Consider the following 13,640-nt stretch of genomic DNA (forward strand, 5'->3'; position numbering starts at 1 on the left):
GATGGCAATTAATTATTAATTAAAGATAAGTCGTCCTAAAGAAGCCAAGCCTTTTTGAGTAACCAAAGAAATATTGTCGAATAACACCTAAATTTTCCAAGAAAGATTTCGTTTTTAATTAAGCCTCAAGTCATAAAGGCTCTAGCCATGCTAAAAGCATCCTCGGTTTCAGGAACCATGTGAACCTCGGCATAAATAATAATGATAAAAAAAATGCTTTTTTTCTTTTTTTTTTTTTTACCAAAATCGTTTTTATAATGAGAATTAACTAAGAAGCTAGTTTTCCATGCAATTATATTATAATTTGATATTACCATCAAATATCCTAACTTTTTGTGTCAAAAAAAATTAATAGGGTAAGTTTTAAGTTGATCTGCCAAATTAAATTATGCATGAATTGAATTTATCCTTTAAAGAAAGAATATATTTTAAAGAAAGTTAAACAGAGCATGTCGATGAGATGTGTTGTGATAGGAGATAGCAGTTATTTGGCTATATTTGTTCCGACAACTACAGCACACGAAGAAAAAGAGATGCACTTTGCGGCCCGGCCTTCAGTTCATGGCCGGCGTGTCGTTTATGTGGTTCTCCAGATGTCGCAAAAGTTTATGATGGTTTGCTAATGCAATCTTTCAAACGTCAATCAATTTAAATCATAAAGAACCAATATGAAAATTAAGCAGGAAAGCAAGCAGTAAAAAAAAAAAAGAAATAACAACTATAAAAAAATGCTAGTGACAGAAAAGAGGACAGGAGATTCTTTCATTAAGAAATCGCACGGTAAAGAGCATAAACGCTGACACAATCTTTGACCTCATTGATATATTATACTGCTAGGAGGGGAGATGAGCTGAGACGAGGTAAGCACGGCGTCCGACGTGCTGCCCACTTCATGCAACAAGAAGTTTATTTTGATACGCCAAATAATTAGCAGCGAGAAACAAGGGTTCACCTCTTGGGGTCGCCACTCGCCAGTGGGTTGCAGGCTGCATCTCTTCACTTTCTGCAAGCAACGTGGAGGCTGCAGCGATGGATAAGACCAGTCAAACGCAAGGAAAGCAAAAGAGGTAGACGGATAAGAAAAATAATTGGAATTTAAAAAAAGGTTGAGGGGGTGTAAAGGGAGGCAAGAATGGCATTGTGTGTGACATGGAGAGAGAGATGGTAACAAGAAAGAGGATCTCATCAGCTCCCGCATCTTTGTTGTTGCACTTTTCTCTGCTTTTGATGCTGCCCTATATCCACTTTCTTTGCCTCCTCCAATGCCATAGCTCTTCCACTCCCAATTTGAGTTGATTCAGCTTCGCTGCTTTACCTGAAAACACTAATAGAACTAAAACAAACAACGGTAACAGGAAACCAGCGAAGAGATTGAACATTATACAGAAGTGAGAGTGGGAATTGAAGTTTGATCTGTGAATATGTTCGTGATCATCCTGTACAGGCCTTATTCGATACATTTCACAAGACTCAAGAGCATGATATATTTCCCTCTTTTTTCCCCCCTTTTTTCAGTAAACAAAATTGTGCTCTCACTATAAAAAAAAAACAAGAAACTTTTAACTCCCCAATGGCTGACCTTTCAAAATTCAGCCTTGAACGAATTTGGTAGATTGACCTCCATCCCCGGGACAAATCATTGAGTTGAAGCTTGTTTGCTGAATGTGAAACTGAGCTTCAAATCCCACTAACCGTCAATCCACCTTCATTAAATGGATATATGACCCTTAAAATTTATTCATCATAGGTCTTCTATTTGGCAAAGATGTTTTTACCTCACAAGTCTGCCGATCGCATTTTCCCAAATTCAGTTGTCATACTTGACTCTTGTCAATTGTTGCTAGAACAGCAGACACTAACTTCCACGAATTTCTGCCTCACAAGATCATGTTACTTCCAAATCAGTCATCTTCAACAAAAATTCTCCTGATGAGATCTTGGAATCTCCTAGAGTAGAGCTTTGGATCTACTGCTGAGATGGAATTGGGATCCACTTGCAAGGATTTGTAGGCATGCTCCAACTTCTTAGAGATATTGTAGCCTTGGAGGATATCTATGATGCCAAAGTAGAGAATTACATCATGGGCATTGCCATTGGGGATTGACATCGACCCACTTTTTGTTGTGCGCTCTGCTCTTGCGGGCATGTTTATACCTAGCTGACGCAAGGGGGGATTCCTAGCGTGAAGAAAATACATAGACACATCAGTTATTAACACAATTTCAGAGATATTAGAATTTAAACTACAAGAGCCATACAAATTAGAGTGCATGTACAAGATCTAGACTTAAATATGTACATTTCTTTCGTGTAATATATATTTTTAATGGCAGGAGCTACCCTACATGATTTCAGAAAAGGAAAGAAAAAGGCTGCAGTCATCATCGAACTGAAATATACAAAGAAATCAAGAATCATTTTGACACTAGAAGCAAACAGTGGATTGACACAATAATTAAAATGTTTTAGCAATGAAAACTGATGTGGGGTATTCGTTACGGAGAAGTTCTAAACAAATATTCTTTTCATGGAAGCTGCAGTACACTGAGGATTTCTAATTTTTATGCCCAGAATCATTACTTGAATTATTAAATAGATTTCTCAACTACAATCATATAGTATTGAATAGATTTTAATGGGTCTTATGTCAATGAATGATCGTTTCAACTACCAAAAAGCTCTTGATTGACTGGACATACCGGTCATCCCTTGTTGTACCCATACTTCGATGGGTTGACTTTGAGAACTGCAAGTCTGACCAAGCCATTCGATCTAGGAAGGAGTCACTCTTGCGATAACCCTCTGAATAAGGAACATTAATTTAGGCTTAGCTGCAATGCTCCATAAACTGTCGATGGATATTAAAGATTTTAAGAGAAATCACTTACTCAGAGAAGGAGAGCATGGTGATAGACCTGTACAAGATGGTGAAATGTCATCGCAGAAATGAATTCCTAACAGAAGACTATAGTCCATTATACCCTCTGCTTCCAAGAATTCACAATCCCGTTTGATTTGTCTGAAAGGTAAATAAACTTCATTAAATGACAGAAGGTATAAATAGGTAAAGTAAATGAAAAATTGCAAAATCTAGAAAGTTGACTTACTCTAGAAGGTCTAGGTACCATGACCTATGAAGTTGAAATACATAGTTAAGGTCAAGATCCTTGAGGGTCGTCACCTCATCAATCTCTTCCTCAGCCTTGTAAGTTGTTCGACCATAGGATGAACCTTTCAGGTCAAATCTTCTATGAATATGGTATTCTGAGCAGAACAAATTGCCCATTACAACGAACCGTATCTATTATCCAGGCACCAGTAAGCAAATAGGTGAGCTGATATTATACTTGCATGATGATTTAACAAATAAAAGAATGTGGAAAAATTAAGTGATAGTGCAGAAGCTAATTTTAAATAACTTGCCTTTGGTCCACCAATTGGCTTCACACAATGCACACCATAGAACTTTGTGATCAATGAGTTTTTATACATAGAAACGTGCTTGTAGTAACTTGGAAGCATCCTAAGAAGTACCTGAATAACAGTGTCAGAAAAGATTATGTCAACACAGAATATTTTGTGAAATATTGCTAACAAAAGTTACTTTAAATGGAATTAACAAAATTATTTAATAATTTATCATTCATTTAATAGAATATAAATCATACATTGCCCAATCAACTGGATTCTCGATTCTATTCATTAGTTATGTTGATTGAAAGATCAGGACCTAATGAACCATGGTTACCTAAAATTAAATTACTAGTCATTACACACAAATACAGCTAAACCCCACTGGTTCCATCTATGATATACTGTGCCTATCCATTAGTGGCAATGGGAATAATAATTATAGCTAGCACACAAATTTTCCTCATTCCAACAGGCAACTATCGGATTCACTGATATTTCTTCCTTGGCATTATTAGAACCTAATTAAGTTACATTCTTTTCCTTTAATGATTTCATATAAATAGAAGACAAAACAAATACTTGCAAACTCAAAAATGAATTACCAAAAGGGAAGTTTCTTTTATATATATATATCTAACCTTCACTTCAGATTTCTTCACTGTCTTAATCATGAAGCGATCATCTTGGGTAAGGTAAAAGACACTCCCACTCTTTCCCGGTGAGGACAATTCCCTCAGTGCATCATTTCCACATATAGCTAGCATATAATCTGCTGGATCCACATTAAACAACTTCCTCAAGTGTCTGCAAGCCGAGCCAACAAAAATTACTCACACAACCAGAAATACAAAAGTCAAATTAGAAGAGAGAAAACTTCAGCTGATGCAGACTGCAATTGCTTAACATGAGTTTTTTACCTAAAAACCATGGGGCAATAATCCTTCCAACGGAACTCGATAGACTGATGGGGAGGAGTAATCTTTGAACCCTCAGGAGGAAATCTTGTCCAAAACTTCTCCCTGGGATCAAAATCCGATGTTCTGAGCTCTCTCAGCGAAGCAGGCTTTCCAATAGAATAGCTGAAAGGAAAGAAATTGAGCCGCCAAAAGTTAATGAACGTTCAACATCGACTAACAAGATACCAAACCATCTACCTGATGCCCAATTGAAGGTTCAACATCAAATCGTAATTCTTATGCCCTTTCGATATAGTCTGCCCGGGCTTCTTTGGCTCTCTCGTCGACAAGAAACATGAGCTGCGCCGCTGCGGCATGGAACGAACGAGTGCGCACCCTCCCTGAGCGAAGGGCATCCCATCCTTGTAGAGCATAGCCGCCTCGATTGTGTCGATAATATCACACGTGATATCCCCTGCTTCTCCATCAGATTCCCAGATACAAATCCTCGGGAAGTTTTTCTCCACGGTGGAGCTCCTCCGACCCAGCGGTGCTCCATCCACCGATGACCTCTTCCTTGAACCGGGAATCAGTGACGGGAGCACGAAGGTTTCCTCCAGAGGGGAGAATGGGCTCCTTTTTCCGGTGATCTTTTTGCCACTTGAGATAGCAGGGTAAAAGGCACCGTTGATGCTCTTGAGATCGCCTTTGCTCCGGTTGCATACATAGCAGCTGCCGTCAGGCCACGTGAAAACGCCGCTTCCTTTAGGCACGCCGTTCTCCCAAAGTCCGTCGTAGCGGTTGCCATTCGCCCAGATAAGTACGCCACGGCCAGAAATGACGCCGTTCCGCCATTCCCCGACGTACTGATTCCCACTCCGCCACACATACCTGCCTCTACCCTCCTGGAGGTTGCGACGCCACCCGCCTTCATAGTAGTCGCCGTTGGCGTACCACTTACATCCGTAGCCGTGCTTTCGGTCGGCGACCCAGAGACCGCGGTAGGTGTCGCCCTCCGATCCGGTGAACGTCCCGAACCCCTCCATCCGTCCGGAGCGAAAGTCACCCTCAAACGTCGCGCCGGAGGGCCACGAGAACTTGCCCTTCCCAGCTGCCTTCCCCCGCCTCCATTCACCCTCATACATACACCCATCCGCCCACAAATACTTCCCCCGTCCGTGGGGGCCGTTCCCGACGAAAGACCCAGTGTACATATCCCCATTCGCAAGCACCTTCTCCGCCACCACCGCCGCCCCCTCCTCATCGGGTAGACCAACGGCAGGGGCGACTCTCCTACCCCCACCGCCCTGAGATCTACTCCTCACGTGGTGAAACGCCTCATCCGGGGCCACAGAAGGGACGGCTACAACCACTGGCTTCTCTCCTTCTGCAACCGCCGCGTCAGCCCCTCCATTGGCGTCTCCTTCACGACCGAACCGCCGCATTCTCCGATGTGAAAGGCCTAGCCTCCAACGGCTGAACCCGGCATTCCCCTGCAGATCCGCGACGCCTTACTCCCCTCCTCCTGCCTCAGACCGACGAAAACTGCTAGAGAAATCGAATCCAGACCACGAAGAAACTCAAGGCGAAACCCTAAACAGGAAATTCCAAGAGAGCAGAAGAACCAAAAAGAAGATTGAGGAGAGGAGAACAGAGGGGATCAAAGAGAAGGGAAGAGAAGAGGAAGCCGTCTTACTCTGCTGCTATGGTTTTTTAGCTTTTGCTTTGCTCTGGTATCGATACGCAAGCGAGAGAGCAAACAGACACCACACCACGGCCACAATAATACTGAGGCAATGAGGGGTCATCTGCTGGCGCCTGGAATGACCAAACCGCCCTCTTCTTTCTTCGATTATTCCAATCGCCGCCGTCCCTGAACCAACAGAATTCACGAGCCATCGGCGAGCAGAACATTCGTGAATAAATTTAATATTCGATCAATAATAATTTATTTAATATATATTAATTAATTAATTAAATTTAAATAAAATTAATTAAATAAATAAATTTAAATAATTTATTTAATTTGTTAATATTTATGAATATTATATATATATTGATTTAATTCAAATTTTAAATAATAAAAAAATTAAATTGATAATTTAATAAATTTTAAATTCAATTAAATTTAAACTCAAATTTATAATAAAAAAATTAAATCAAATTTAAATAAATATTTCAATGACTTTTTTTATTTTAAATTTCATTATCTCATCAAATAAATTCAACGTCGTGAAATTTAACTCGTTTAAAGTCCAATGGACGAGGCCACATGACGAATGAACCAAGATGCGAGATTACCACACTAAAAAGGGTAGTCCGGTGAAGATAACTCGTTTAAAGTCCAATGGACGAGGCCACATGACGAATGAAGAGTATTGTTCATACTTCGTCGATATTCGGAACTCGTGTCCCGCCATACAAGTCTACTATTCCATATCAACTTAGTTATGTCTCGAAGGCAATACGACGAATATGAACCAAGATGATGCAAGATTACCACACTATCCCTGCTAATTAAACAGCTCGTGGTCCCGTCGCCGTGGACCTAATTTGAGCAGTTGACGTCGGCGTTGCATTATTCTCGCGATAATCACTAACTCCCACCGATTTGGTTGCTGTTGCATGCACCGTGTTCCGGGGAGTGATTGTAAAATGGACCACAACCGTCGTAAATTACAGCGTCCGTCATTACCAAGTTGATACAACACCGGAACACAAGATTAATTGGTGATTTTTGTATATACGTTAACTCAGGTATCAACCTGGTCGTCGATATAAATAAAATTTTTAAAATAGTAAAAAAAATACATATTCAATAGAGATTGAGGGAGACGTAGAGATGACGACTTGAGAGAGAAGCCATTAAGCCAGAGAGAGGTTGATGGAACAGGAGAGGCCTGTGATGTCAGGTTTCAGATTAGGACTTCAGGAGTAACAACAAAATGGGACTCCGACTAGTTTGATATGAAAATCAATTGGTCAAATTGATTCAACTGAGGTACCAAATGGTTCATAAAGTATTCGTATTGTTAGTGAAGATGATGATTGGAGAAAATCGATTGTGTATGATCTTAATTTCTACTGTGTATTTTTTATTGGTTCGATAGATTGAGGCAGCAAATGATTAAGTTAGATTTGATGAGGATATATCGAAATGATTGGAAGTTTGAGGATCAAACTTGAAATTAGTATCCATTATGATGAGGATGGCCGGTTGATAGCTAGATGGATATTGAATGTATAAAATTATAGAAACGAGGCGTACTAATTAAATTAATTATGAGTTGAGAGTTTAGGCGTTTAGCTACAAGTACACCCATTTAGGCGCATCATTGCTCATAGTAAACCTTTTTACTGTAAAACTCGAATGGTTTAGAAAAAAATATTCATCAAGTTGCACTAATTAATTTCATCTTATTTCTCTCGTTTTAATTAATTCCCCATACATTGTTACGTATAGAATTAGGGATTCTTATACTTTAGTTGTAAAAGATATCTTAAAATATCAATTAATGTGGAATTTGATTCTTATCCATACTAAATTCATACTATTTTGAAGATTACTTCTTGAGACATTTTTGCAAGTTGAGCACCATTGCCATACCACATTAAATGTGATTATTCTCATGCATTAAGGGTGAGAGAGACAATATTAATTAATCTCTCTGAATAATGTCATTGGACTAATTTAAACTGTTATGTATTTATAAAACAAACTTCCAAATCTTCCTTGTTTACTACAAATTAACCAAGTAATCTTCTTTTCAATTTCAGCTTAACAGTCAATTATCTCGACATTTTTACACCCCCAGATAAAAACTCCAAGAAACTTATCACTATATATACTACTGCTCGATATACATCATTAATCTAAGCTCTTAAATATATATTCTGAGATATGCGTGCTAAGATAACTTTGCACAAGCAAAGTTTACATCAATGATTCTGTTCACGCAAAAGCAAGGGGTTCATGGTGACAACGACAATGTTGCGAAGATTTTGGGTTTGAGAAGGCATCTCACAGTTCGATGTTCCCACGAACATAATACAAATTCCTCTGCTTAATTATTAATGGGCCCATGCACGCATTTCGCCCCAGTTATTATTATTATTAGTAGTAGTAGTAGCAAAGTATAGCAAGCCATGTGAGAGCAGTTCGAGCATTACAGATATCGATCCGGAAACATTATATTGCGAGATTTATTTATATATATTGATCCAATAGTTGGGAAGAGAATTGATATTCTACGCGATCCCGTGCGCGACACAGCCTACCCCGCCGCTTCCAGCAGCCCTTGCCGCGCCGTCAGATCACCGCCGGATGCCGCGTGCCACTGCCGGCCGCGTTCCGGCCAAATTGCGCCAGATTTCGATCACAATCGGGCCGGAATCCAACCCTGGCCTACGCGCCGACAAGTGGCGCGTCGATCGAGCCCGATCCGGCGGTCGGCGGTGATCGAACGGCGAGGCGAGGGCGGCTGAAAGCGGCGGGGGTTGGGCGGGCGGAACACTGTGCATTCCCATATTTGGACGGTCAGATCTGGCTCGTGATCGCGTGATGGACGGTGAATCGTGAGTCACGCACGGGCGCGCACAAGACAGTCGCGCAGAATATCAAAATCGTAGTTTGGAATACTTATCAAATACTAAAGGAAAAAAGGGGGGAAATGCTAATGGGCGCATTTCACGGTAGAAATATTAAAATTGGGCTTGGTGGGTTTGAAGGGTCGGTGGTTAATGGGCTGCCTTTGAGCGGCTCGGATTGGCGCACAGCGTCGCATTGCATTCTCTCTTTCAATGCTAAGAATAAATTCACATTGGCTAATGATTTGATAGAAAAATCAATAGATTTTTTTAAATTAAAGTGCTTTCCTTTATCCTTTTATTAGTATTAAGAAATCAATATATTTTTTTTTAAAAAAAATTGTCTGTGTAAAACAGACGCAAGGTCATTTAAGTGTATTTTAGAAGGATCATTCCACGGTGGGGTTGGGTTGGCCTTCCTCCGCCCTCTCTCGCTGGAGCGATTCGAGCGGCGTCAGCCGCCTCACGGTTATTGATGAACATCTCCGCCGCCAGTGTTCTCGAAATCGTCAGCAACTACCGCACTGTCCAATTATCTAGCCGCTGCACCGAATCCTGTCTGATGCTTTTCTCGCACACTGTTTACCTGCCAGCACTGTCTCCTCGTTTGATGCTGCCTGCAGCCGCTGCCGCTTACGGTGAGGTTTCTTCCCTATTTTGACATCCGACGAGTTCCTCCTTTTTTTTGGATTCATTGCTCGATATGAGGATATTGGATAGTGTTAATCTTGGTGTTACTTTTTACATGTCACTAGTTGACTTATTACCTTAAGATTGTAGTTGCCTTGACTTGAGGATGGTCGTTAATGTTAGCATAACTTTTTGTGTGTAACTTACTGATTTGTTATCTTGAGATTGTAGCTGCCTTAATATCAAGTGATGCTCTCATGGTCCTCCATTTCATTAGTTTTGCATGGGGTGGATGAACTTTGAACTAGGATTTCCTCTTGGTCAAATTTTGACAAAGCTTCATTCTCTTGGTGGGTTGATTCCCCACTACGATTCTTGGTCTCAACTGAGGCGAATTGGGCTGTTGTCTTAGTGAGGCAGAAGACTTGTCGTTCACTGGAGTGCTATATGCATCTTTGTTGGGGCATGGTGGTTGCACTTCAGTCTTTTAGGATTCTTTCTGCGAATTACTAACATTCCTGATGGTTCTAACGAGAGTGATCATTTTCGCTTTACTTGTTTTATATTTGAGGTTAGGTTATAAGAACACGTGGTGTTGAGTGCATGTAATTTTTCTCTCATTTTTGTGGCCTTCAATACAAATCTTGGGTCGATCATGAGGAGATGGAGGATGTGTGCGTGTTTACTTTGTTCCTTGCTTGCATTCTTGCTATTTGATCTTAGCCTATTCTCTCTGAAGGGTCAGCCTTGTATGCACTTGGATCAAGAGTTAAAGGGCAACAATCCTATGTTGGATATGTGGACAGGTGTTGATGGAGGCTGCTCATACTCACATGGATTAATGCTAACAGTGGCCTGGTGCTCGATTAAGCAGTAGGGTTGCTAACAATGACCTTGTACTTGACTCTACACTTGGCAGTTGCTAACAATGACCCTACACTCGGACGGGTGTTAATAGAGGCGCCATGTTTGGATGAGTGGATGGGTGTTAACAAGGACCTTGTGCTTGGCCTTGCACTCAGTTGAGTGCTTACAAAGATCTTGTGCTCATATAGGTGGTCAAACACTCTGCTGGAACCCATGCTTGGCCGGTGCTACCAGCGACTGTGTATGGAAGAGTGCTAGCAGTGACGTCACATTGTGGACAGGTGCTAACAGCTCTTCCTTGCTTGGCCTTGTGTACAGGCAAGTGTTAACAGTTGCCTTGCTTTTGAATGAATAAATTAACAGTATCTGTGCTTGGCTCTGTGCTTAGAGAGTACTTGTCAGCTAACCTTAATGTGCAATGCTCAGATGAGCATTTGTCAGCTATTCTTAATGTGCAACAGTATACTGGACAACTCCATGTGCGCTGGTTCAAATGACCATGGCTACCTCCCCTGCAGAGATATAGCATCTCTGTATGCAGGAATTGCAGCCACTGCTGGGTTCAAATTTGGATTTCTAGCAAGCCATGGGCATAACTGAATTTACAACACAGGAGGGAACTATATTACTACAGGAGCTAGGCCTATGACAAAACGGCTTAGGATAGCAGTCAATAGATGGTCTAATGATCTCAGAATGATTATGAACCACCTACTAATATAACTGTCAGGTGAATGGAAAAAATAACTGGTGAGTAGCTGATGCCCTTTCCCATGAATGTAAGGTGGTAGGAATTTTTCTTCTGTTGTATGTTTTCAAGAATTAGAAGCAGATGGAGGGCAATGGCATTGTGCAAGATTAATTCCAGGGATTAAGAAAAGGCCTGTGAGGCAATCTGGTTAGGTGTAAGGAAGGGATGTGAATAGAAGTGAGATGCATTCTTGAGACTATACGCGATTGGAGAGTTGATTGGGGATAACCTGTAATAGACTTGGTTATTTTTGGTGTTTGGTATTTTAGAGCATGTAAAGAACTGTGCACCATTTCTTTCGTGACATAAAATACCTTTTTCCATTTACGAAATGCTTTCATTGATCTTAGAGAAAGTGATGTTGACAATTATAATATGCTCATAAATACATTGTTAGTCTTTGTTTTCCGTTTAAAGAATAGAGACTGTATATTACCACATTAGATGAGGGATAATTTCTTGTTCGGGATGGGAGTAATAAGGTGATTCGAATTTATGAGTTTTAATAGAAAACTCTCTGGACCTAACTTGCTTATCAATTGTTGCTTCATTGAATATTATTTATCCACTGCACTTTCATGTTTTCCTTCGAAAATCTTGTTACACTGAAGTTTACTGCAAAGGATTCAGACATTCTGCATTTTATTAATTCTTGTTGCTTGAAAGGGTGATTCTAGCAAATCTTACTAGAAAAGAATGCTGTCTTATTTGATAGTAAATTTATAGAAATGGAGGCGGGAGCAATCTATCCCCCACAAATTTGTATGATCCTATGAATGATCCTTGCTAGTATTGTCATAAAGATTTTTTATTAGTAAGGTTCTTGAATTCTTAGCAATATATTCTTTCCATTTGGTTGTAATTTCCTTAGCTGTTGTATGATTGAAAGTCGTGGAAATTTGTTTATTTAACATCAAACAAATTCAGTGCTATTAGGGATTTTGTTTGTATAAAATCTTTTAAAACATGCTTAAAATATGCATGACTACTGTGGAGATATTCTCTGTACCCTGTAGCTACTATTATCTGACAAATCCGATTCAATGATGGCAGACGCATAATCCACATCTGTACTGATCCAGTTGGTAGGTATAATGGTGGTGGCGCACTGTCAATTCGTCTAAATCAGGTAAGAACTATCTTTTCAGATATTGGGTGCTCTCACATGGTGCTTTCATCTTTTCTTGAGGATCTACTTGCTTGGAAATGCCACCAATTTTACAGGCATCTTAAGCTGTACCTGAGGTTTTTGCTGCCAAACTTTTGCTGTTTCACCACCGTGATTTGTTTCCCTAGATGACTATGGTAATTAATCTGATGCTCCTTTTTTGCTTAATACTGTAATTTTTTTTGCTGGATGCTCTTCTTTCTCAATGTTTGTCTGTACTTGGGAAAGCAATGATAACTCGAAAGTGTTAGGCTTCTGAATATATTACTTATACATCCAAACTAGGAATAAGTTGCTTATTGCTGTTAGAGTTATCATAAGCTGAAAGCCTGGAAGTCTGGCACAATCTATTGATTTCCAGGGGACAAGTATCCTAAATTTGGTACGCATGTACGAAAAATATGGAACCTAGCTGATCCTATGTCATTTCCTCACATTCTGCTCATCTGCTGTGCCGTACTCTGCATATATGATATATGAGATATGCAACCACGTGCTTGTGACAGTCTTACAATTACAAGATAATAATGCACACTTGCATTTGTTCTAACCCCTATGACTAAGATCGTCATGGTCTACTATCATGCAAAATTAGTTCTGTTTAATCTGTTAACTTACAAGTAATTAGTTCTTTGATGCTCCGTACCATCATCGTAAGTGCTTGACGACATGTACGCGACTGCATGAGCATAATGAAAAGCTGGTCCATTTTATGGGCCACTATCCAACTATTACTCCAAAGAACTGTCCTACTTTTATTTCTCTATCATCCTCAGAAAGCGCTTCCTTTCTCATCGGCCTTGAGACACACATTTGAGTGGTCCTAAATCAAAAGGAGGCAGGAGATCTGCCTTCGATCTCAAGTCCTTGTCTGTGGTGGAATTGGATCCCTTGCAGATTGCATGTCGGAGGTTGGTGTGCTGTGGCTCAAAGTTTTGAAGAAAGCTTTATTGACAATGGTAGGGTGCAATACTGCAATTACTTGGTGGCAAAGGCTGTCTATAGTGTTTGTTTTGCCAATTCTTAGTGTTAGCAGTTCCAAGTGGGTTTATTTGGGTGGTCGAGGTGACTTCATCAAGGCTCAGAAAGTTAGAATGTTCGTTGAGCTTTTCTACAACCCAATAATGGAACCATTCCTTTAGACGAGTGCGTGAATGATGGTGCTTTTGCCTGTTTGATTGCGCAAATGCAGTTGCCACTCTCCCTCATGCTCCTGTTGTGTAATGCTTGTTTTCAATTTTTAAGTAATTATGGGAATAAGAATAATGTGCTGCCATTCCTATCTTCTGGTGCTTTATCATTTAGGTGAAAGAAGCATCATCAAGA

The 13,640-nt window shown here is 40.3% G+C and overlaps 1 protein-coding gene and 1 long non-coding RNA gene across 2 annotated transcripts; one reads left to right on the plus strand and one right to left on the minus strand.

Annotated features, from left to right (window-relative positions):
- Positions 1–1,506: 1,506 nt before the first annotated feature.
- LOC141838059 (phosphatidylinositol 4-phosphate 5-kinase 1-like) lies at positions 1,507–5,636 on the minus strand. The gene is made up of 8 exons (XM_074725450.1): positions 4,570–5,636; positions 4,333–4,494; positions 4,054–4,219; positions 3,425–3,535; positions 3,109–3,302; positions 2,886–3,020; positions 1,776–2,244; positions 1,507–1,703 (listed from the first exon to the last, which is right to left on the minus strand). The coding sequence occupies exons 1-7, from the start codon at positions 5,523–5,525 to the stop codon at positions 1,902–1,904; spliced, it is 2,067 nt and encodes a 688-aa protein (XP_074581551.1). The 5' UTR covers positions 5,526–5,636; the 3' UTR covers positions 1,507–1,703; positions 1,776–1,901.
- Positions 5,637–9,308: 3,672 nt separating this feature from the next.
- On the plus strand, positions 9,309–12,986 carry LOC141837212 (uncharacterized). The gene is made up of 4 exons (XR_012602531.1): positions 9,309–9,536; positions 12,200–12,275; positions 12,371–12,451; positions 12,676–12,986. It is a non-coding gene; the product is annotated as an uncharacterized LOC141837212 (long non-coding RNA).
- The last annotated feature ends 654 nt before the right edge of the window (positions 12,987–13,640 follow it).

The sequence above is a fragment of the Curcuma longa genome, chromosome 11 (genome assembly GCF_044706935.1).
Source record: "Curcuma longa cultivar G26 ecotype Majalengka, Jawa Barat chromosome 11, ITB_CL_G26_1.1, whole genome shotgun sequence".
NCBI lineage: Eukaryota > Viridiplantae > Streptophyta > Magnoliopsida > Zingiberales > Zingiberaceae > Curcuma > Curcuma longa.

Coding starts and splice junctions, on each gene's coding strand:
- LOC141838059 (XM_074725450.1), bottom strand. CDS start 5,525: ATGTACACTGGGTCTTTCGTCGGGAACGGCCCCCACGGACGGGGGAAG. Junction 4,495..4,569: donor AACCTTCAATTGGGCATCAG/GTAGATGGTTTG, acceptor CTTTCCTTTCAG/CTATTCTATTGGAAAGCCTG. Junction 2,245..2,885: donor TGCTCTCCTTCTCTGAGTAA/GTGATTTCTCTT, acceptor TGGCTCTTGTAG/TTTAAATTCTAATATCTCTG.